The following is a 20,564-nucleotide window of genomic DNA, read 5'->3' on the forward strand; positions in this document are numbered from 1 at the left end:
AAAAAATAAAATACATGGTCAGTACATACAAATGAATAGTATAATGTCTTTTACAAATATGGCACTGCTTTATATACCCAGGAATAAAGTTTAAGAGATCACAACAAAAAGAAAATAGAAATAAAGACATGTAGGAGGGAAAACTCAGAAACTCACTCGACACTGACGAGGTCCCATATCCATGTTTCTGGAAAGTTTGTTCTTACTGTTTCTCTTATAGCCTGTTCTGCATAGCCAAAATTCTCCTTCAGGCTTTCGTGAGCTAAAAGGAAAAGAAATGCTTTCTTAGGAGAGAATGAAGGTATGGGCTTCAATGTCACACATCTATTAGCCATGCGTTTAACCACACATGCTTTGCTCCCGGAGCTCATTGCCAATCAATGTGCATCTCAACCAAGGCATCAGTATTTTGTTGTTCAAATCTCTGTCATTATTAAAGACAACAACAAACAGACAAAAACAACAATCATCCTACATTGTTCCTCCAAAACCAAATTTAGAGAAAGTGATGTTTATTCCATAAATGGAGTTTCTCATTTGAAATTCTGGTGTCTGCCAGTTCCACTCTGCTAACCTTCCCTAGAATTTCTAGTGTCATCAATATCACTAATTCTAAAGAACACTTCCTTTCACTTTCTTTGCCTCTAGGCTGTATTTGCAATCATAATCACAGTGTTCTTTTTAAATAGTCCCTGATGTTAGCCTCTGTGATGTCATATCCTTCTAGTTCTCTTTTTTTGCCATTCTCATTTCAAGATGTAATTTCTCCCTCTTTGACTTGTTCCTAAGAGCTGTTTTAGGTCCTCTTCTTTTCTTTATTCCCTGTTTCCCCATTGATATCCTCACACAGGACACCATTAAGTACGTGAGCTGATGTCTGCCCTCCCTCCCCCCGCCTCTGTGTCTCCCGCCTGGACCTCTCTTCCGAGTTCCAGACTTTTGCGTGTCATAGTCTTATGCACACATTTTTCTTTTCAGTTGCATTTTAGGCATTTTAAGTGAAACTCTTCCAAAAGCAAATGCATTATATCTTCCACCTACTACTCTCCAGTATTTCCTGTCTCCATGAAAGGTACCAAAATCCACTCACCCAAATCAGAAACTTAAAGAGTTGTCCTTGATTCAGCACTTCCATCCCGCATTTCCTATCCTAACCAATCTGATGAAAACTGCTTGAAAACAGCTCTCAAATCTATCCATGGTTCTCTATTTCCATTGCCTTTAAAACATTTATTTAATTTTATTTTTTTCAGTGTTCCAAATTTCATTGTTTATGCACCACACCCAGTGCTCCATGCCTTTTTATGAATAGTCCAAGCATCACCCTCTCTCAATTTAATTAGTAGCATTTAGAATATTTCATACAAACAGCCCAAATCCCAATCTCCTTTTCCATAGAGCAGCCAAAGATAACTTTGAAAAACACGTATTAGATTATTGGCTGAAAACTTGTCAATTGTGCATTATTCATGAAAATGAGTTCCAAACTCTTTAAATGCCCTATAAGGTCTCCACAAGCTGTCTACCCCTCTTGCTTCAGCTGTCTTCACCCTGGCCCGGAAGCCACCCTTCTGACATTCGGAGTTTATTTTCTTAGCTAGTGTTTCAGGATATTTTCCTCCCTGCTTGGAATGCCCTTCTATCTCTTTTTGTGGTGCATTATCATTCATCATTGAGGTCTTGGTATAAATGCTCTTTCCTTCAGGGGAATATAAGAGGCCCTTGAGAAATTGAGAAATTTACATCTTCTATTCATATTCTTTGCATGTAATGTACTCTCCCAAGGCTTTTGGAATTACCTGTTTTATTGTAATACTTCCCTGTTAGACTAAAAGTTCCAGGACAGTAAAGGTTAAGCCACTGCCTTTACAACATCTAACTCAGTGCCTGTAACTCAGTAAATGTTTGTTGAGTGACTTAACAAATGCATAAAAGAAGAAAGAAGATATTAAAATGAATGACTTTAGGTTTCAGCACATTTTATTGAAAGATACTAAAAAGTTGAAATGTTTCTGATAAGGCTTACTGAATATGGTGTCATCGAGGAGCAGAAAAATGGAAAGCTTCAACCTCTTGACTAGGACTCCAAAGTGGTTTCAAACTCGACTTTCTAAGGCCTCTTGATTACCCCCTGAGTCCACACTTGTATAAAGTTGTCAAGCCTTTCATTTTTCTCAAGTAGTTTCTGGTACTTACCTTCAGGATCAGCCCCACTTCAATTAATGGACTAATTCAATGTTACGTAGAAGGATTTAAGAGAGTTGTTCAAGTATTTTCAGACCTGGAATTCAGCTTTGATTTTATTTCTGTTTTGATGATTTGTTTCATTTTGCTTCTCTGACTAAATTTTTGTTTTGAAAATCTGCTTAATTACCTTATTCATCTAAGACTATGGCTGATTTTTGTGCTTACAGGCTCTCCAACAGAAAATGGACTAATAGTTGAACATACTTCTCTGATGCCAGCTTTTTGGCTATCTGGGAATTAAAATACCCTTTCTCTTGAATTATGGTTTAGACATAATAAAGGTATAAGGCTTCCATTAGGACACCTCATTCTCAAGTATCACACTCACTTATTATGACTGTCTTCCCACATCCCTACACATTGCCAGCTTCCTATACTCTTCTGACATTGTGTTCTACCAATAAAAATAAACTTCCTTTCATAGCTGAAGCTAATTCTTCTTTTTAAGAAAAACCAAACCAAAACAAAAATCATTTCTGGTCTGCCTTATCCTGCTTTGTTCACTTGCAAGATGTCTAGTTGTAGCGAAAAACATGGTATAATTCATACCCAAATCCCAATTTGTATAGTTTTATCCCAAATATACCCAATTCCATGAATTCTTTTAGCCATCTCTCAGACACGAAATTCTAGATTACTCACACGCAATTCTAGATGGGGCATAACTATACATTGGTGCATATTCTTCTGAGGCTAGATACAATGGCCCAGGGAATGGCAGCCTTCTCTCCATTGAACATACTTCTGGTTTCCGATAATGAAGATTGGTAAAGACTTTCAGACCCATAGCCTTCAAAGAAAAAAACAGCAAAAGAAAGTTGTGCATTTCTTTCATGTTAAGACCCAAAAAGACCTATCAACTGTACTATAATCATAAGGAGATGACACAAAGAGGTTTCCTCTGCTAGCAAGGGTCTGGGATTTTAGAAGTCAAGTCACCACTATTTGATGTATGGAAAGTCTTTAATTTGGAAAAAAAAATGATAAGCACTATGGCTTATCTAGCATTTATGTGCTAGGATTTGGACAAGTATTTTAAATCATTCCCCACTTAATTCAAAGGGAAAAATACTTCTGATATAAGCACTATCATCACCTAATTAACACCAAATACACACACACACACACACACACACACACACACACACACAATGCAATCCGTCTTTTGGAGAATTGGGACTTAAGCTAAAGTCTGCCCAATTATAGGCCCCCCTTTTCTTCTATACTTTTGACCTCAATTGTAAAGATCCTTTGTAGAGGCTTCAGCATATCCAATGGATAGCCTCAGTATAGACAGAGTTTGGAATATATTTTAGCTTCCTGATTTGATGAGTTTTGCATAACATCTCTTGCAATAAATTGAAAACTGTCTCATTACTTCAAACATAAGGTTTTTATATCTTTACAGCAACTAATTTATTTTTTAAAAAAGAGAAAAATCAACAAAAATTAATATCTCCTTTTTATAAGACAATTGCAGAGTGATCTTTAAACAAATTATGGACACCAATCTCCAAGAATAGGAAGAAAAGCACACAATTAATAAGACATAGATATGAATTCTGAATACTAAAATTAAAATTGAGATGAAATAATTTTAAAAATCTTAAATGATCTTACCCTGAGAATATCATAGATGTCTCCATCACCATAATTGCTTACAGGTACATAATACAAACCATTGTAAAACATATCCTTTTGAGGAATGCAAGAGTCAAGCTTGCCATCATCAAGGTTGAGCCCATGATGGAAATAACCATATAGTTCTATATTTGGAAGAAGGCTGTACACCTATGAGAAAAAAATCACATGGTTCCCAATGATTTTAAGCATTCCTTTTATTTTGACAAAATTGGCAAGTTTTGTGCCATTATAAAGAGGAAGAGGGAAAATTAGAAAATCATGTTTCAACTATCACACCAATATTGGTTTATGCAAAAATTATCAATGGATGCTAACTCTAAGAAAATTTTGATGAGGAGCAGGGTATACAAATAGTTTTTTTTTTTAAATTTAAGATTTTTTATTTATTAATTTGACAGAGAGAGATCACAAGTAGGCAGAGAGGCAGGCAGAGAGAGAGGAGGAAGCAGGCTCCCTGCTGAGCAGAGAGCCCGATGCGGGACTCAATCCCAGGACCCTGAGATCATGACCTGAGCCGAAGGCAGCGGCTTAACCCACTGAGCCACCCAGGCACCCTACAAAGAGTTTTAATAAACACAAATTGCTTATTAGTTGAAGGAAGAAAATAGCCCATGGAGATATATGGAAACATGTTTATCAGGTAATCAAAATTACTATCACCAATGATGGGCAGATGGATCTTGCATACCTTGAAAAGTGCACAGTATCATGTATGTGGTATTCTGGACAGAGATGTATAATCTTGCCCCAATCATGAGAAATATCAGACAAACTTAAAATGAGGAACATTTATCAAAAACTACTTAGGTGGTTTAGTTTAGTTTGTTAAAAGTCTGACTCTTGGTTTTGGCTCAGTTCAGGATCTTGGGGTCATGAGATGGAGCGCTGTGTCAGGCTCCATGTCATGGAGTCTACTTAAGTTTCTCTCTCTCCTTCTCCTTCATACCCCTGCTTATACTGTCTCTCTAAAAAAACAAAAAAACAAACAACCCTCCCCACAAAACCCCAAGACAACAACAACTACAACAGCAACAACAAAAACCCAAACAAATCAAATATTTGGCTTAAGTTCTCCAAAACATCAATTTCATAAGGGACAAAGAAAAATTGTGTTCTAGGTTAAATGAAACTAAAGAAACATAGGTACCAAATGCAGTATGTTATCCTGTCTTGGATCTTGTACTAAATTAGGAAAAATATGTGGCAAAGGGGACATCTGATCCGAAGTATTGAATCAATGTTTAATATTCTAAATTTGACAACTGTATTATAATTATGTAGGAGCATATCCCTGCTCTTTGGAAATGAACACTGACATATTAAGGAATAGTGTAGTGTGAAGGATTCAACCCACTCTCACATGGTTTAGGGAAAAAAAATGGAAATGCTATGTATATATATGTGGGCATGTTTGTGTGTGGGGTGGTAGGGAGACAGAATAAGAAAGGGAAAACAAATGTGGCACAATGCTAAAAATTGGTGACTGTGGTAAAGAGTACATGAGAGTTCTCTATATAATTCTTACATCTTTTAAAATTATTTAAGACTCCATGCTCAGTGAGAAGTCTGCTGGAGATTCTATCCTCTCCTTCTGCCCCCACTAAAGTAAAAATCAAGAAGTAGCATCTTTTAAAAAAAATGAGGACAGGGGCACCTGGGTGGCTCAGTGGGTTAAAGCCTTTGCCTTCGGTTCGGGTCATGATCCCAGAGTCCTGGGATCGAGCCCCGCATTGGGCTCTCTGCTCAGCAGGGAGCCTGCTTCCCTTCCTCTCTCTCTGCCTGCCTCTCTGCCTACTTGTGATCTCTCTCTCTGTCAAATAAATAAATAAATAAAATATTGAAAAAAAATGAGGACAACTGTATGGCTCAGTTAGCTAGGTGTCTGACTCTGTTTCCACTCAGGTTATGATCTCAGTGTTGTGAGATTGAGCTCTGAGTCAGGCTCTGCTTAGTGTGGTCTGTCTGAGATTCTCTCTCCCTCACCCTATGCCCCCGACCTGGGCTTTCTCTCTCTTTCTCTCTAAAATAAAATAAATAAATAAAATCTTTAAAACTATTTAAAACTAAAAATTAAACTTTCATAATATTAAAAGTAGAACAAACTTTAATAATATGAGTTGGAATACACTCATTTATATAACTTTGCTTAATTTACACTGTTAATATGGCTATAGATAATAACCAAGGGCAACCTCTTTTGGCTCTAAAATTATATTCTCATTCTCTTCAATCTTCTGGTCTGGTGAAGTGCTTCTGGAATTTTCTATTGGTGGACCTTTAATGGTTTTCCCTCAAGGTGGTTTTTCTAAGACTTTGCTACCTCCAGTTGTAGAAGAATGGGCAGAAGCTATTTAGTCTGGCTCCATGAAACTCTTAGAAAGTGTATCTATATTTTCCACACTTACAGATACGTTTATCCTTTATTTTCTGATCCTTTTCTAACTGACTTTGAAATCAGTTAGAAGCTTCTTAGCACCAATAAGAAATTTATATGTATTTAACTTTCGCAAGTAGGGAATGTGGGAAAAAACACAGTTTATGTTATGATTAATCATTATTAATATATTGTTATTAATTAATTTTTATAGTTTATACTTAAAACTAGATGTACTATAGAATGTTAAAAGCAGAAAACAAAATTGCATTTTTCAGGGAGATCTCATTTGTAACATATATATACCTTCAGAAAACAGATTTAAAAAATAGTATCATAAATGTTCATTTCTGTAAAATAAAGGTCCATTTTGTGAAATAAAAAAGTCTGAGTGTTAAGATTATGAATGATTTTGAAGATTTCCTTCTTTATTTCTTTGTGTATTTTGCACATTTTCTAAACTACACAGGTGCTAAATGTGTCTTCCCAAAATAAATGTGTTGAAATCCTGATGCCCATTGTGGAAATTAGGAGGTGGAGACTTTGGGAGGTGATTTGGTCATGAGGGTAGAACAAGTAGAGAATGAGATTCATGGCCTTATAAAAGATGCCTGAGAGATGTCTCTTGTCCTTTCCACTATGTGAGGATACAAGAAATCTGCAAACCAGAAGAGGGCTTCACTAACCATGCTGGCCCCCTCATCTTAGAATTTCAGCCTCCAGAAGTGTGAGAAGTATTTTTACTGTTTATAAGGTATCTAATTTGGGGCATTTTTTTTTTTTTTTGGTAGCAGCTCAAATAGATTAAAGCAATAGGTATATTTAATAATAAGAAAATATTTATTAAATTAGTTGTAAGTAGGATCATACATCTCAATATTTATATGTTCTTGTGTTAAAAATAAAGGGAAAATATCCAACAGTTAATGGGAATAATTTTGATGTCTCAAACTCGAGAATGGCTGGTCTGGAAATGCTTAAGACAATACAAGATCTGTTCATAGATAACAACTTTGGGTGCTATACCCAAACTTATCCTTCAACACAGAGATTTAACTCTAGGTCTCAAGAAAAATCAAACATGTAACCCATGAACAAAGGAAGAAAATATTTGATATTCTCAGTATGTTCATCTCAAATGAAAACATCAGCCGAGGATGCCTGGGTGGCTTAGTCCATTAAGTGGCTGCCTTCGGGTCAGGTCATCATCCCAGAGTCCTGGGATGGAGTCCCGCATCAGGCTTCCTGCTCAGTGAGGACTCTGCTTCTCCCTCTGCCTGCTGCTCCCCCTGCTCATGGCGCTCTCTCTCGCTCTCTCAAATAAATAAACACAATCTTAAAAAACAAAAAAATATAAGCTGAAGGGAAGGATTCCAGATGAAAATGAGGAAATCAGAGTGCTTACACTTTCAGCTGACAGCTGTTGTTCTGATTTCAGCAGAAGGACACTCTTATCCACAGCCCGGAGTGCACAGAGTGAGTCAGGGGCTGCTTGCACGTAGAGACTGGTGTTGGAACCGGGTAGTCCCTGCTCCTTAGAGAACTCTATGCTAACCTGCAATGGAGGAAGAAAAGGAGAGTAAGATCATTTAAAAAATAAGTTGAATAAATACGTTTGAATGCATTCAAAATAATTTGAATAAATGCGATCTTTTCCAAATAAATGTTTATAGATTTCTGTATTTATGTTTCTCCTGCCCGTTCTCATCCTTAACTCTCCCTACAAGGACATCTTCACGTTTCTCCTCTCATTTCAGGATTGGCATTGCTACCGAAAGTTATTCATTCTGCTGGCAATTCCCTTATCCCTAATAATTTAATTATACCAGCATTTACTCTGAGATCACCACATAAAGGTGATAGTAATTATATTAGAAGACAACAGGGAGAAAAGTGCTCACTGCTCTGCCTCTCTCAAGACAAGCAAGAAATAGAAGAAACATCACCTTGTTTTTAAAGCACTTGTCAACCTGGAATCTGGCGCTGTCGGCCACAATTTCCCCACTGGGGTGAAGGGTGTAGACAAGCATGACAGCCACAGGAGCCAGTTCAGCACTGATGTCGATCGGGAATGAGAAGCTGCCATTCCAGGCTGTGTGAATAGGAGACGTCATTAACCAGTACAGTGCCCAAAGTTTCCAGTTTCACAGGCTACACTTAGCTAAAAGAGAATGGCTTATGGGAAGGAAGAGCAAATTGGGCGTTATTATAAAGGCAAAGCACTTAAATAATGGGAACTATGTGCACAAATAAAAAAGACTGCACAATTTAAGCACTAACAATGTTTGGGTTTTGGACACCACTTTTCTCTAGTGTGCTTGATGACCTGGCAATAAAAGAAGTAGAAACCTTTCTTTGAAATAGTTGGAAGGAGACCTTGGGCTGTACTACTGCTTTCCAGCCACTGATGATTAACATTAAGTGCTCTTCCTAACCTCTTGACTCTATCCCTGTAACATTTCCTTAAAAGGAAAGAAAAAATGAAAGCAGAGTACATAGTAAAAAATGAATGCATTAAGTATGCCTTTGTTTCTGGTTTCCTTCTGTCCGCTGAGGAAGATAGCTCCTTTCACCATCACCTGTGTAGAACAAAGAAAAAAAAAATGAGTAACATCACCCAATTCACAGATATTAAAAATGGATAATGAATGGCTTAACGAGAATTCTATTCCCAAGAAATGGTAGTTTCTGTGAACAAGTGTGAAACATAGACTCTGCACAACTTGGAAAAGGACACAGAAACTATGATTAATTGAAAGCCCATTATGCATTAGAAACTTCATGAATGATACACAGTGTACTGTGCAAGGGCATTTACAGTTCTCTGAATTATTTAGACTGTCTGGCTTTGGGTAGGCCAAGTCATTTCATTTCTTCACCACCGTTCCCTTGTTTGTAAAATGGAGGCATCCTTGGGGGTGGAAAAGTTTATCTCTTCCACCTTTCAATACGCTTTATAAGGACAGAATGGATAAATATGGGGGAAAGAACCAAAAAAGTGAATTCCTTTTACTGGTTATCAAAATGAGCAGCCTTGTGCCTTACTTTCTGGTATCCACCAAACGTTGCAGTCTCATGAAGGATCATAAATGCTTGGTATAAGTTATAATCAAATGATTAAAATTGTAGACCTGAATAACAAGTTTTTCAATCTTAGGGAAATTGAAATTGCCTTGGATCTTTTTATGTGTTTGTTGGCTTATGTTTAGGGGTTCATTTACTAGTTTGTTTGTTCTTAATAGCTCTAATATCATTCCCAGCAAAGTGAGAAGGTCGACTCACTCAGAAGCCATGGGATGATGGACATACCTGTTCCAACCTGCCCTGTGCTAAGCAGACAACTAGATAAGACTCAAGGATCCATCAACTGAGACTTACCAAATAAAAGAAGTTGATACTTGAATCATCCCTATATGCTTCCCCGTTTAGGGAGTAATGCACGGTAACAATTTTCTGTTGGTTGCATCTAAGCTGCTTTGGCTCAGGAACAATCTTCAGGAAGCTATTGGTTCGGGAGTAAAAGCGTGAAACTGAGAAATGAGCATCCACATACTCAGGTGTTAGCCAGCTGGAGGGATGGCAGCTCATAGGTCGAAGGTATGTGGCCTGATAAGAAAAGGAAAGCAAAGGATCTTAGAGCAAAAAAGACCTTTAAAGATAGGGATTATTCCAGAATGGAAGGCTTCTTAACTCTTCAAAGTAGGGAGGAATATTAGCTTGTGGGTGACGTTTCAAATATCAAGTTATTGGGAGTAAAATAATAATAACACTTTCTTCTTTTTTGAATATAAAACATGACCATAATTGTATGAATATTTTATTAGACCTATGTTAATTTTTTTTTTCTTTGTAATTGAAGTCAGGGGACAGCCTTACACCCTGTGTCTTTCAGCTATCTATGTGCACGGACAAATTGTTTAACTCCAAAATTCTGTTTAAGAAGCAGAGAAATATTGGGGAAGGAAGGTGCTGTGGTAAGTGCTGTGAAATGTGTAAGCCTGATGATTCACAGACCTGGACCCCAGGGGCAAATATACTTTATATGTTAATTTAAAAAATGGGGAAAAAAAAGAAAGCAGCAGGAAAAAAAGACATCATAGTATCTTCCCTATTTATGATCAAATGATCAAAGGGGAAAAAAACCCAACTCAACTGCATGAACTCTTTCTAGTTTCTCAGAGGAAACTATTGATTGGTAGACTTTATAACAACATCCTCTCAAATAAGTTTTCTCACATATAATTTAATGAAGAACAAGCATATAAAATACTTCAAATTTTAAAACTTTGTTAAGATATTTTTTTAAAAAGATTTGTTTATTTATTTTTAGAGAGTGGGAAGGGGCAGAGGGTGAGGGACAGAGAGTCTTAAGCAAACTTCACACTGAACACAGAGCCCGAGGGGGCTCTGTCTCATGACCCTGAGACCATGACCTCGGCCAAAACCAAGAGCCTGATGCTTAATTGACTGGGCCACCCAGACACCCCTAAAATATATTCTTAATACAAATGATCTTTTAAGCAATTCCTAATGTTCAAAATCCCTAACACTCAAATACGTTGTGGGATCCTGTCTACTTTTGATGTCTTACTTTCAGGTTGAACGCTTGATCGAATATATCTGAAGTGTCAAATGAGAAAGGAGCTTCCCCATTCTCATCTGTGGTGTAGTTTCCTATAATCCTGTCATTGAGCTCCAATTGCAATAACTTGTCCACCATCGGCACGTTATTAGGACCGGAAAATTTAAGCTGTGCAAAAATAAATAAATAAATAAATAAATAAATAAATAAATAAATAAAGTTTTAGAACTCAAACATCACATTTCTACAGAGAAGGAATTTTTCTATTCCCTAATGTGATTGTTGAATTGTAATTTTATGAAATTTCTATAGAACAGAAATGTGTTCTATTAAAAGATACATAAAATGGAAACAATTTTATGGATTAAAAGATACATAAAATGGATACAATTTTATCTATTGCTTTCTTTCACCCTGGGACTTTTTCCTCATCTATCAGATGCAGTAAGGCTACAAATGTGTTACGAAATAGGAAAAATATCTCCAGAAACTTTCAAAGGGCAATCCATGATCCCTGAAAAGGAAAAGAGAGTATGTATTTTTAAGTTAGACCTACAGTTCCAAAATAAGAAATTCCTCTTCTATAGAAAGGATCCATGTTCTCAAAGCTCACACTCCCAAGCAATTGAGTGATAAAAGTAGAAGCTCTTTCACTGATTTGCACACCTGTAAGAAGTGAAAAACAGTGTGAGGGAGGATAATTGTTTGATCAAGACTCTCAAAAGAAAGAACAGCTAGAGGACATGGCAAACTTCTGTACACAGAATTACATTCTTGTTCTACACTGAAAGGGAGATGTGGGTGCTTTGGAGCGTGTTCCAGAATGCTCCGTATCTATGTAGTTATAGTATTCATCAAACTGAATAATGAAAGTATTTGAATCAGAAGCAGGAGAAAATGCTTTTAATTTCCTTCCTCTCACCATTCTACTTAGTTCTGGCTTGTAATTCCTTTTATGATACAATCTCATAGACATCTCAAGAATAAGGTTTTCACTTCCTTTAAACCTTTCCTTAGCCTTCCAGATAGCTATGCTTTTAGATTTTTGCCAGATAAGAACAATACCTGAAAGCAAAGTAAATAAAAATGCACTATGGTATCAGCAAACTATGTGGTAAGCAGAGGTAAACATATCTAGCTAAGTTATAATATGAATGTGACAAACATCCATAATGAATGTCACACACCTTTGATCAAATACATTTCTATAAATCGTGTATTATTTATAAAGTGATTTATAAATCACTTTATAAATAATATTATCCTAATCATTTTTAAGTAACAAAAAATAATTAGTAATTGAATCTGGTTTTCTCCATCCCAAATTAATTTTCACTTCCTCCTTTTTCTTTTTGATTCTTTATTTATTGAGCACTTTTTATGTGTAAATGTCTCATTAATATTTTACACTTGCAACTGTCTCCATTTGTATCAAATTAGAGGTTGACAAACTTTTTCTGTGAAGACAATCTCATAGTTATTATTCCAGGCTTTGCACCACAAGGTTTACAGCTATTAAACCTTGTTACCACAGCTTTTAAGCAAGGTTAACATATGTGGTCCTGTTCCAGTAAACTTCACATCAGTTAGTATGGAGCTGGATTTGACTTTCTAGATATAAATCGTTATCTCCTGCATTAAATCAAAGACTAGACCCTGGCATTGTTTATCAACTGATTTACACAAAGTTAAAGAGAGATCCATAATTTACTAGCTTAGCTCTACTACTTCAGGAGAAACTGCCTTGTTATGATTGATGCAGGCACAGAAGCAGATATAAATATGTAGCATTTACATAATTTGTTTATTTTACATATTATATAGGAAGTCTTTTCAAAAGCAACCTTCAGGTTGACCTATTGACAAATATACTCTACTTGACAATGTGGAAGAATGAATGATCTCTATTTGGTCAATATTGCTAACTCAATAAACTTCTCTCCAGTGAGCTGCATATATCCCCAGGTTGCCCATAAAATGTAGTCATTACCTGTCCCAAATTCCGTAACTGTTCCAGTGATATGAAATGACATGAAAAATTCTGAACGGTAGAGTTGAAAGACTTTTGTGTTTACAGTTTGAGTGTTACAGCCGTTTCTTAACTGAAAAATGAAGAGAAGGTATAACGAAAAGATTAGGGATTAAAAGTCTTAAAAGGATGTAGAGTTTTAGCACAGATTTCTAACTCCCTCACACCACCCCATAAACTTGTTGAATGACCAAGAATTACAAAAGAAGGGGTGGGATTTCATCAGCAACTAAAGCAAGTTTAGGAGGTAATGTATTTTTTAATAGATTTACCAAAAACAATGTGGATGGAAACAAATTAAAGAATGAATCTTGAACTGAATGATATTTTAAGAATTAGAGATTAAAATCATCTTGAGTCTTCAAGTGTGTAACATCAAAACACTTTTTAAGGTAAACTGTTCATTTAAAATAAGGAAAAATCTATGGATAATCTTTCATTAGTGACATCAAGAATCAGAGAAATATAGATTTAATTATATTATAAAATAAACAGCATCTCTTAATTCTAAATTTAAAATATTAGAGGGATATAGCAATTCATTTGATTCTCAAAACTACCATATGAGCTAGACCTCCACCATAAGGCTAAATAAACTGAAATAGAAGTAGGTTATATAATCTGCCCAAGGTCACACAGATAGAAAGTGGTAGCTAGGAATTCTGATTGGAGAATATGTGCCCCTCTAAATTATCAACTATAACATTAATTATAAAAAAGAAAATTTTACTTCATATATTTACAATTCAAATTAAAAAGAAATGTAAAATGTCATCAGAAGAATCTTAAGTGCCTTGAAACTAAGAAAAAAATATTTTTCAGTAAGCCCCGAGACAGAGAGATAAGAATCTCAACATTAATACCAAGGAAAAAAGTGCTTTGCATGAAAATCTATGGTATTAAGCTATGGTGAAAGGAAAAAGTAAAACACAGTGTGTGTGTATGTGTTTTTTTCCAAAGGGTTTTTTGTTTGTTTGTTTTTAATTGGAGAGAGAGAAAGTGAAAGAGCATGAGCAGAGGGGAGAGACAGAGAGAGGGAGAAGCAGACCTTCCTCTGAAGAGGGAGCCCCATGTGGCTCAATCCCAGGACCCTGGGGTCATGACCCTAAGCTGAAATCAAAGAGTCTGAGGCTTAACCTACCGAGCCAACCAGGAGCCCCACACAATGTGTTTTTAACAAAAAGAAAGAACTAACATTTTTTAAAACCAATAAAATGAAATTTTAGAGAAAAGAATGAATATGTTGAAAATAAAAATAAATGATTTAGGAATACAAAAATAATATCAGAAAGAAAATAATAAAACACAAGTCAAAGAAAGGCCAATAAAATAGATAAAACTTTTATGAGCAAGATGTAGAATAAAGAGGGAGAGCAAAGTTGTATAAGATTAGGTGTGAATACAACTGACCATCCATTTGGAAGAAAACAAAATGTTTTATTTTAGAATATAATCAAAAACTATTTTATGTTGATTAGAGAAATGTTTAAAATCTTAAAGTGCTTTAATAGCTGTATATACAACATGGTGGTAGATAAGAACTTTTTCTAAGGCCGAGAACTTATAAACATTAGGAACTTTGATATTTCAAAAATAACACAGTCAAAATTGGTATTTAAATAACAGACTTGTTATTTAGCTAAGATTTGCTTAGAGGATGGAGGGTAATATTTATAATAAAAGAAAGTTTTAATTTCACATGAACAGGAAAAATGGATAATTAAGAGTTCTTAAAAGAACAAACTCAAACTGATAACAAGAATATGAAAATATGCGCAAACTTATGTGTAATGCAAATTAAAACAAATTTCTATCAAAATGGCAACATTTTAAAAACCGCTATATATATACAGATGAGAGTAATTTGGGAAATATAGTGTTCTCACATGTTGCTGACAAGAATTTGAATGCTTAAAAACTTGGACAATAATATAACATAATATTTTTTAAAATTAAAATTGTATGTATATATAATTGTATCTATCTATCTATCTATCTATCTATCATCTATCTACTTTAGCTCATGGAACCCACCCCAAGGAATCTATATCAAATAAGTAAAACCACTCAGATGATAGTTTTAGCAGATTATTTACTGCTCTATTTTCACAATGGGGGAAAAAGGGTATTAGCCAAGAGAACACCTATCACTTGGTAAAATAGTTAATTAATGTACATTATAATCACACCATGGGAAAATGTGCTGCTTATGTGGAAGAATTCCACTCAGCCTTTCTTCACCTGCATTCCTACCTAAAAGAATTCTGCTTGTCCTGACCAAATATTGATATTTACCTAAAGGATGTTCATCACTTTGGTGAGTAACTTCAGGACAATCAGACTTAAATTATAAACTGAACTGTATACAGATTTCATGTTCAAAGTCCAAAGTTGCTTCTCAAACAAATGGGCAGAATTGTTTACTTACGTGAAGATGCTACAGATTGGGAAAACAAATCATGCCTTCACAAATGAACCTCAAATCTAAAGTAATACAAGTAGATACTCTGAATTGCTGGTGTTTGCAAATGAACTTTTTCCACAAGGACAGTTCTAGGTTGCATGGTACGTATGGTCAGGGATTCATTTATTTAACAGATAACTAATGATTCCATGCAGAAAGATCAGAGAGGTCAGTAGACAGTATATAAAGCAAGAAAGCCAATAAGATTGTTCACATTTGACAATTCTATGAATTCACTGGTGGGTAACAATCTACATGGCCTAGAGAACAAGAGACTATTGGAGGATGTTGTACTTGCTCTTCGTTCTTCACTTTATCTAGTTGAAACCCCCATTATCCGCAAAATGAAAATAGTGTTGTTAAGTTCCTCTTACAAATGAAATTGTAGAGGCCGAGGGCAGGCTTCCCCAAATGTGCCACTTTGGCATATTAATTATTTTAAATAAAAGTTACTTAAGAAATAGCCAGTGTTGGGCGCCTGGGTGGCTCAGTGGGTTAAGCCGCTGCCTTCGGCTCAGGTCATGATCTCAGGGTCCTGGGATCGAGTCCCGCATCGGGCTCTCTGCTCAGCAGGAAGCCTGCTTCCCTCTCTCTCTCTGCCTGCCTCTCCATCTACTTGTGAATTCTCTCTGTCAAATAAATAAATAAAATCTTTAAAAAAAAAAAAAAAAAGAAATAGCCAGTGTTGAGGACACGCAGACCCTCGTTGGTACCTGTGAAAGCAGGAAATAGATCTCCTATATGAAAGGCATGGCCACTCCACTAGAAAGTAAAAAGACATTCTTATCCCTAGAGAGAACAGACCTTGAAGCGAAAGCTATGGAAACAAACCTTGTTACTTTCTTTCTAATCTACTACTTCAGACCAAATTCCGATTAAAATTCCTTACTAATTAAAAGCTACCAAACATCTGTTTTCTTTATCCTGTCAATTCCTCACAAATTTATTGTCTAAAAACTATAAAAACTACCTGCCTTGGTCACTTTGTTAGATCTCAGTTTCATTATGGGACCTCCATGTGCACCTAATAAAACTGTTTTGTGTTTTTTTTTTCCTCCTGTTAACCTGCTTCATGTAAATTTAATTCTTTGTCCAGTGGAAGACCATGAAGGGTAGAGGGAGAATTTTTCCTTCTCTACAGAATGAAATGAACAAGAACATTTTTTTTAAAAAAATAAACATGATGATCTGTACCTGGGCAATAAACTGTTCACATATTTCATTGTTGTTGTTCTCACAATTTCCAGAGGAAAAAAATTCCCTGCACACCCGGATTTGGGCTTTCCCTTGCACAGGTTGGCCATATGTGTACCTGGTAGGAGGAAGTATACATAATTATAGATGAACAATACCATGGAAGTATTTGATGGGCTTCTTCAGAAATTATATATGAAATCTGTAGTCTAGGACTATTCCAATGACCAAATTCAATTGCGATCCTCATCTATTAGTGCTATCTTCCCCACGGAATTTGGGTTAAATTAGGTACATGATTTTGTTATGAGGATTCAGCTGCTTTGTAACAAATCAAACTCAGGGAGCACCTGGCTGGCTCAGTTGGTAGAACATGTGACTCCTGTTCTCTGGGTCCAGAGTTCAAACCCCATGTTGGGTCCAGAGCTTACTTTAAAAAAAGGAAAGAAAGAAGAAGAAGAACAACAACAAAAATCAAATTCAAGGTAATGTAGAACCTAAAATCTCAGTAAATCAAATTTAATGATTAAATTGATTTTTTAAAAATTATATTTTAAAGTTATATATTTTAAAAATTATATTAAAATTATATTTTAGAAAAATTATAAAATTTGCAGCACTTTTTTCTTTAGCAGAAAATATAAATGTATATAAGTAACACGTGAATTATTCAGGATCTTAGAATCTTCTAGGTCAATACTGTAAACAACAATTCTCATTGTGCGTTCCATAAATGTAGAAGGTATGGGGATTGGCATAAACTAGATAAACTTTAATGAAACGCATAACGTCTTAGGGGTAGGGTTAAATAAATATCTCACTTTCTCCTAAAACACACAAAAAAACTACAATACATTTTTTTAAAGTTTCAGTTAAAGGCAAATATTTGAGATTTTTTGTTACTTGAGGATTGTTTCCACTAAGGTTTGGAAAAACAGTTAATAAATGTGAGATTAGTGAATAGTAAAACTGAATATAATTCCATTTACCAATTACAATAATTTTCCTAATTGTTGGACACTCGCATATACCCGATGTTACATAGATTCTCATTTATTTTTTTTTAAGTGATCCTGAGATGGAGATGTATTATCTCATTGTGCAGGTTAGTGAAATGAGATCAGGCAATGCACTTCTCCACATTGTAAGATGTGAAATTGAAATTCCATATTCCATTCCATCTTCCTCACTTCCCATAGCCCATGCTCTTCACATTCCACTAATTGGTTTTTCTCTATTTAAAAATTCTCAATGCTTTTGAGACTCAACCTAAATCACTAAAATCATCTGTGAGCTGTAAATATCAATTACATGCAAAATAGAGGGAAAACCGAGATCAGGGCACAAATGTTCTACCTGCACATGTCTTATAGTTATTCTTACTGTCTTTTGCTTATAAAAGAAAACTCTCACTGTAGTGTTATCTATGGGTTAACGCAGGCTCATGAAATATGTAGCTCAAATTTTTAAACAGATCATAAAGAATAAATATTATCCCTTTGTCATTTGAAAAGTTTTTGGTAGATACCAATGCAGTTTATTAAAATGCCTTTGCCTGTAGTCAAGTTTTCTTCCCTTCTAAAAGCTTAATTCATCTTGGAAGTTGTTGGCTAAAATAATCTGATTTGCTATTGTTTTTAGCTGTCCCAAGTTAAGTCCCAGGGAATACTAAAGAAACAATGCACAGAGCACAGTACATACAACCGGAAGGAGGCAACTCCTTCACTCCTGTTTACTCCTGGACATCCTGATTTCATTCCTCCTGTTCCTGCAGCCTGCCCACAAATAGCCTTGTACAGCAGAGCTTCTCTGGGATATCATTACTGCTGATACTGACATACTCTTTAATGTCAAATTTAAGTGGAATGTAATGTTAAAGAAGGGTCAAGAAGTCCCAATTCTGTATCAGCATTTAGCATAGTACATCTCTTATGAAGGCGTTACTTGATAAATATGTTGGCTCTCCTGATATGTGGTTTGAACTTTTTTAGCATAACAATGGGCAGATTAATTATAGGTGTTAATCTCATTAATTCTGGCTTCCGGTAGGGTTTTACTAGTAAAATTAGGTTAGGACCCTGGATTTTTTGAAGCTTATATTGATTATTCCCTTATTTTTAACACATGTAATCTCCATCTCTCATATATCACATTTATGAAATTCTGGCTCATGTCAGCTACTCTTCCCTGAAACAACAATAAGAAAAATATTGTTATGATTTTCCTAGAGTCCAAAGGACATTGTAAAAAGTGTCAGCCTTTTACCCAATATGTCCTTAAAATACTTTGAATAGTCTCAAAATAATTTAAAAATACTAAAAAAAATTTAAATATTTTGAAAATGCTCAAAAGCAAATAATTTCCATGTCCTCAATTAAATAAACAGTTTAAACAAATACATCAAATATTACATTTTTAATTGTTTACATAAATTATAACAGAGGTCTTGGTTAGGACAATACCTATGAAGCCAAATAGCATTTCTCTAAATCCAGTGCTAGGTCTGCCATCCAAAAGCTCCACTAATTGATAAATTATTTTAATTCTCTGTATCTTATTATCTTTCTTTCTAAAATAGAGATGATAGTAGCTTATGTTTTATAGCACTGTGGTAAGAATATAATGAATGCAATGTTCAATGCAGTAATCAGCATTCAGTAAATAGTAACTATATTAAATATTATCAGAAACTTGAGAAAAGGCATCACACTTTTAAAAAATGTAAGACATTAGAAACAAGTTCTCAAAAAGAAAATGAAAATTTCTCAAATCATATAGGAATTCTTTTCACATTAAGAGGATTCAAATTCATCCTAATTAAATTGATAAAATATCTTTTTTCCCCCACTATGACATTTTCAAGAGTTTCTTTTCTTTCATTTATTTTTTAAATGAAAACTCCAATTATGGAGTTGATGATTTAATGAGGCAGGTACTTCTGTATCAGTTGTTAGAATTGAACGCTGACACAACGTATTTAGTGGGTAATATGGCAATCAAAACCTGAAAGAGCATATACATTTTGCTTTGATAATTCCAATACTGGACATCTTTATTAAGAAAATATTTTTTAATTCAGAAGCACTTATACACTTATACACAAACACATAGGCTATAATAGTATTTGTTACTGGGAAAACAAAATCAAATTTCTTATGTGTTATATAATAAAAGAAGAGTTAATTTGGTATGACCTTATAGTGATATGTTTATGCAGCAAGGAATTAGGATTTATGAAAGTGTGGCTGAGTATGAAGACATGTTTTCTTAATTACAATGGGTAGAAAAGTATGATTGCAGTTGTGAAAATATTCTCAAAAGTTTGGAAGAAAATAAATCACAACGCAAATGGCAATTGGTAGAATTAATTATATGTAATTTCTTATATTTTTCCTTATCTCTTTCAAATATTTTACAATGAAAATTCATGACTTCTCTAATAATCTTAATGTAAGAAAATAAGTAATTAAAGTTACATGGTTAATTTTATTTCTCATTCTTTCTGAGCACTGTATTGACCTTTGTAGTCAAATTTCCTTAATACTTACTTAGCACATACATTCACTTGGAATTCATCATCCGAAATAGTTATTGTTTGTGGTGCACTGACCTTAACTTCAAACTTGGGTAACACTGGAAATACAAAGAAACAGACTTCAGTTCCTACAATCACTGGTGAGAAAAACTTGGAGCAATCATGTAACTAAGTACACCTCTGTGCACAACACTATCCTATGTATGCATCTATATAAACCACAATTCAACTGCCCCAAATTATGTGTAAGTGATAGTGTCTTTCCTTTCTCTTTCCTGCTCTCAGAACACCACATTTTATTTATTGTAATCTTTTACATCATGTAGAAGATTGTCTGGATTCTAGAAGATATTTCCTTGGTAGAAGAGTCAGAGGTTAGAATCAGACGATGGGACCAGGAGTGAGGAACAAGAAAAGAAAGATGATAAAGCAGAAAACCCCAAGAAAGGAAAATGACAGAAAACGAAATCAAGCCTCATTGACTTTTGCTTAAAT

The 20,564-nt window shown here is 34.9% G+C and overlaps 1 protein-coding gene across 1 annotated transcript in view; it reads right to left on the reverse strand.

Annotated features, from left to right (window-relative positions):
* Positions 1-20,564, reverse strand: part of LOC122891451 (ovostatin homolog 2-like) — a 44,877-nt gene that overhangs the window by 18,344 nt on the left and 5,969 nt on the right. Inside the window, exons 7-18 of the mRNA XM_044227099.1 lie at positions 20,083-20,167; positions 16,535-16,652; positions 12,838-12,949; positions 11,404-11,513; positions 10,857-11,015; positions 9,644-9,871; positions 8,790-8,844; positions 8,212-8,357; positions 7,671-7,820; positions 3,868-4,038; positions 2,890-3,037; positions 157-262 (exon numbers count right to left, since the gene is read on the reverse strand). Coding sequence (XP_044083034.1) covers positions 157-262; positions 2,890-3,037; positions 3,868-4,038; positions 7,671-7,820; positions 8,212-8,357; positions 8,790-8,844; positions 9,644-9,871; positions 10,857-11,015; positions 11,404-11,513; positions 12,838-12,949; positions 16,535-16,652; positions 20,083-20,167 — 1,588 coding nt within the window. The remainder of the gene's footprint in view (positions 1-156; positions 263-2,889; positions 3,038-3,867; positions 4,039-7,670; positions 7,821-8,211; positions 8,358-8,789; positions 8,845-9,643; positions 9,872-10,856; positions 11,016-11,403; positions 11,514-12,837; positions 12,950-16,534; positions 16,653-20,082; positions 20,168-20,564) is intronic.

This window comes from Neovison vison, chromosome 12, assembly GCF_020171115.1.
Source record: "Neovison vison isolate M4711 chromosome 12, ASM_NN_V1, whole genome shotgun sequence".
Lineage (NCBI taxonomy): Eukaryota > Metazoa > Chordata > Mammalia > Carnivora > Mustelidae > Neogale > Neogale vison.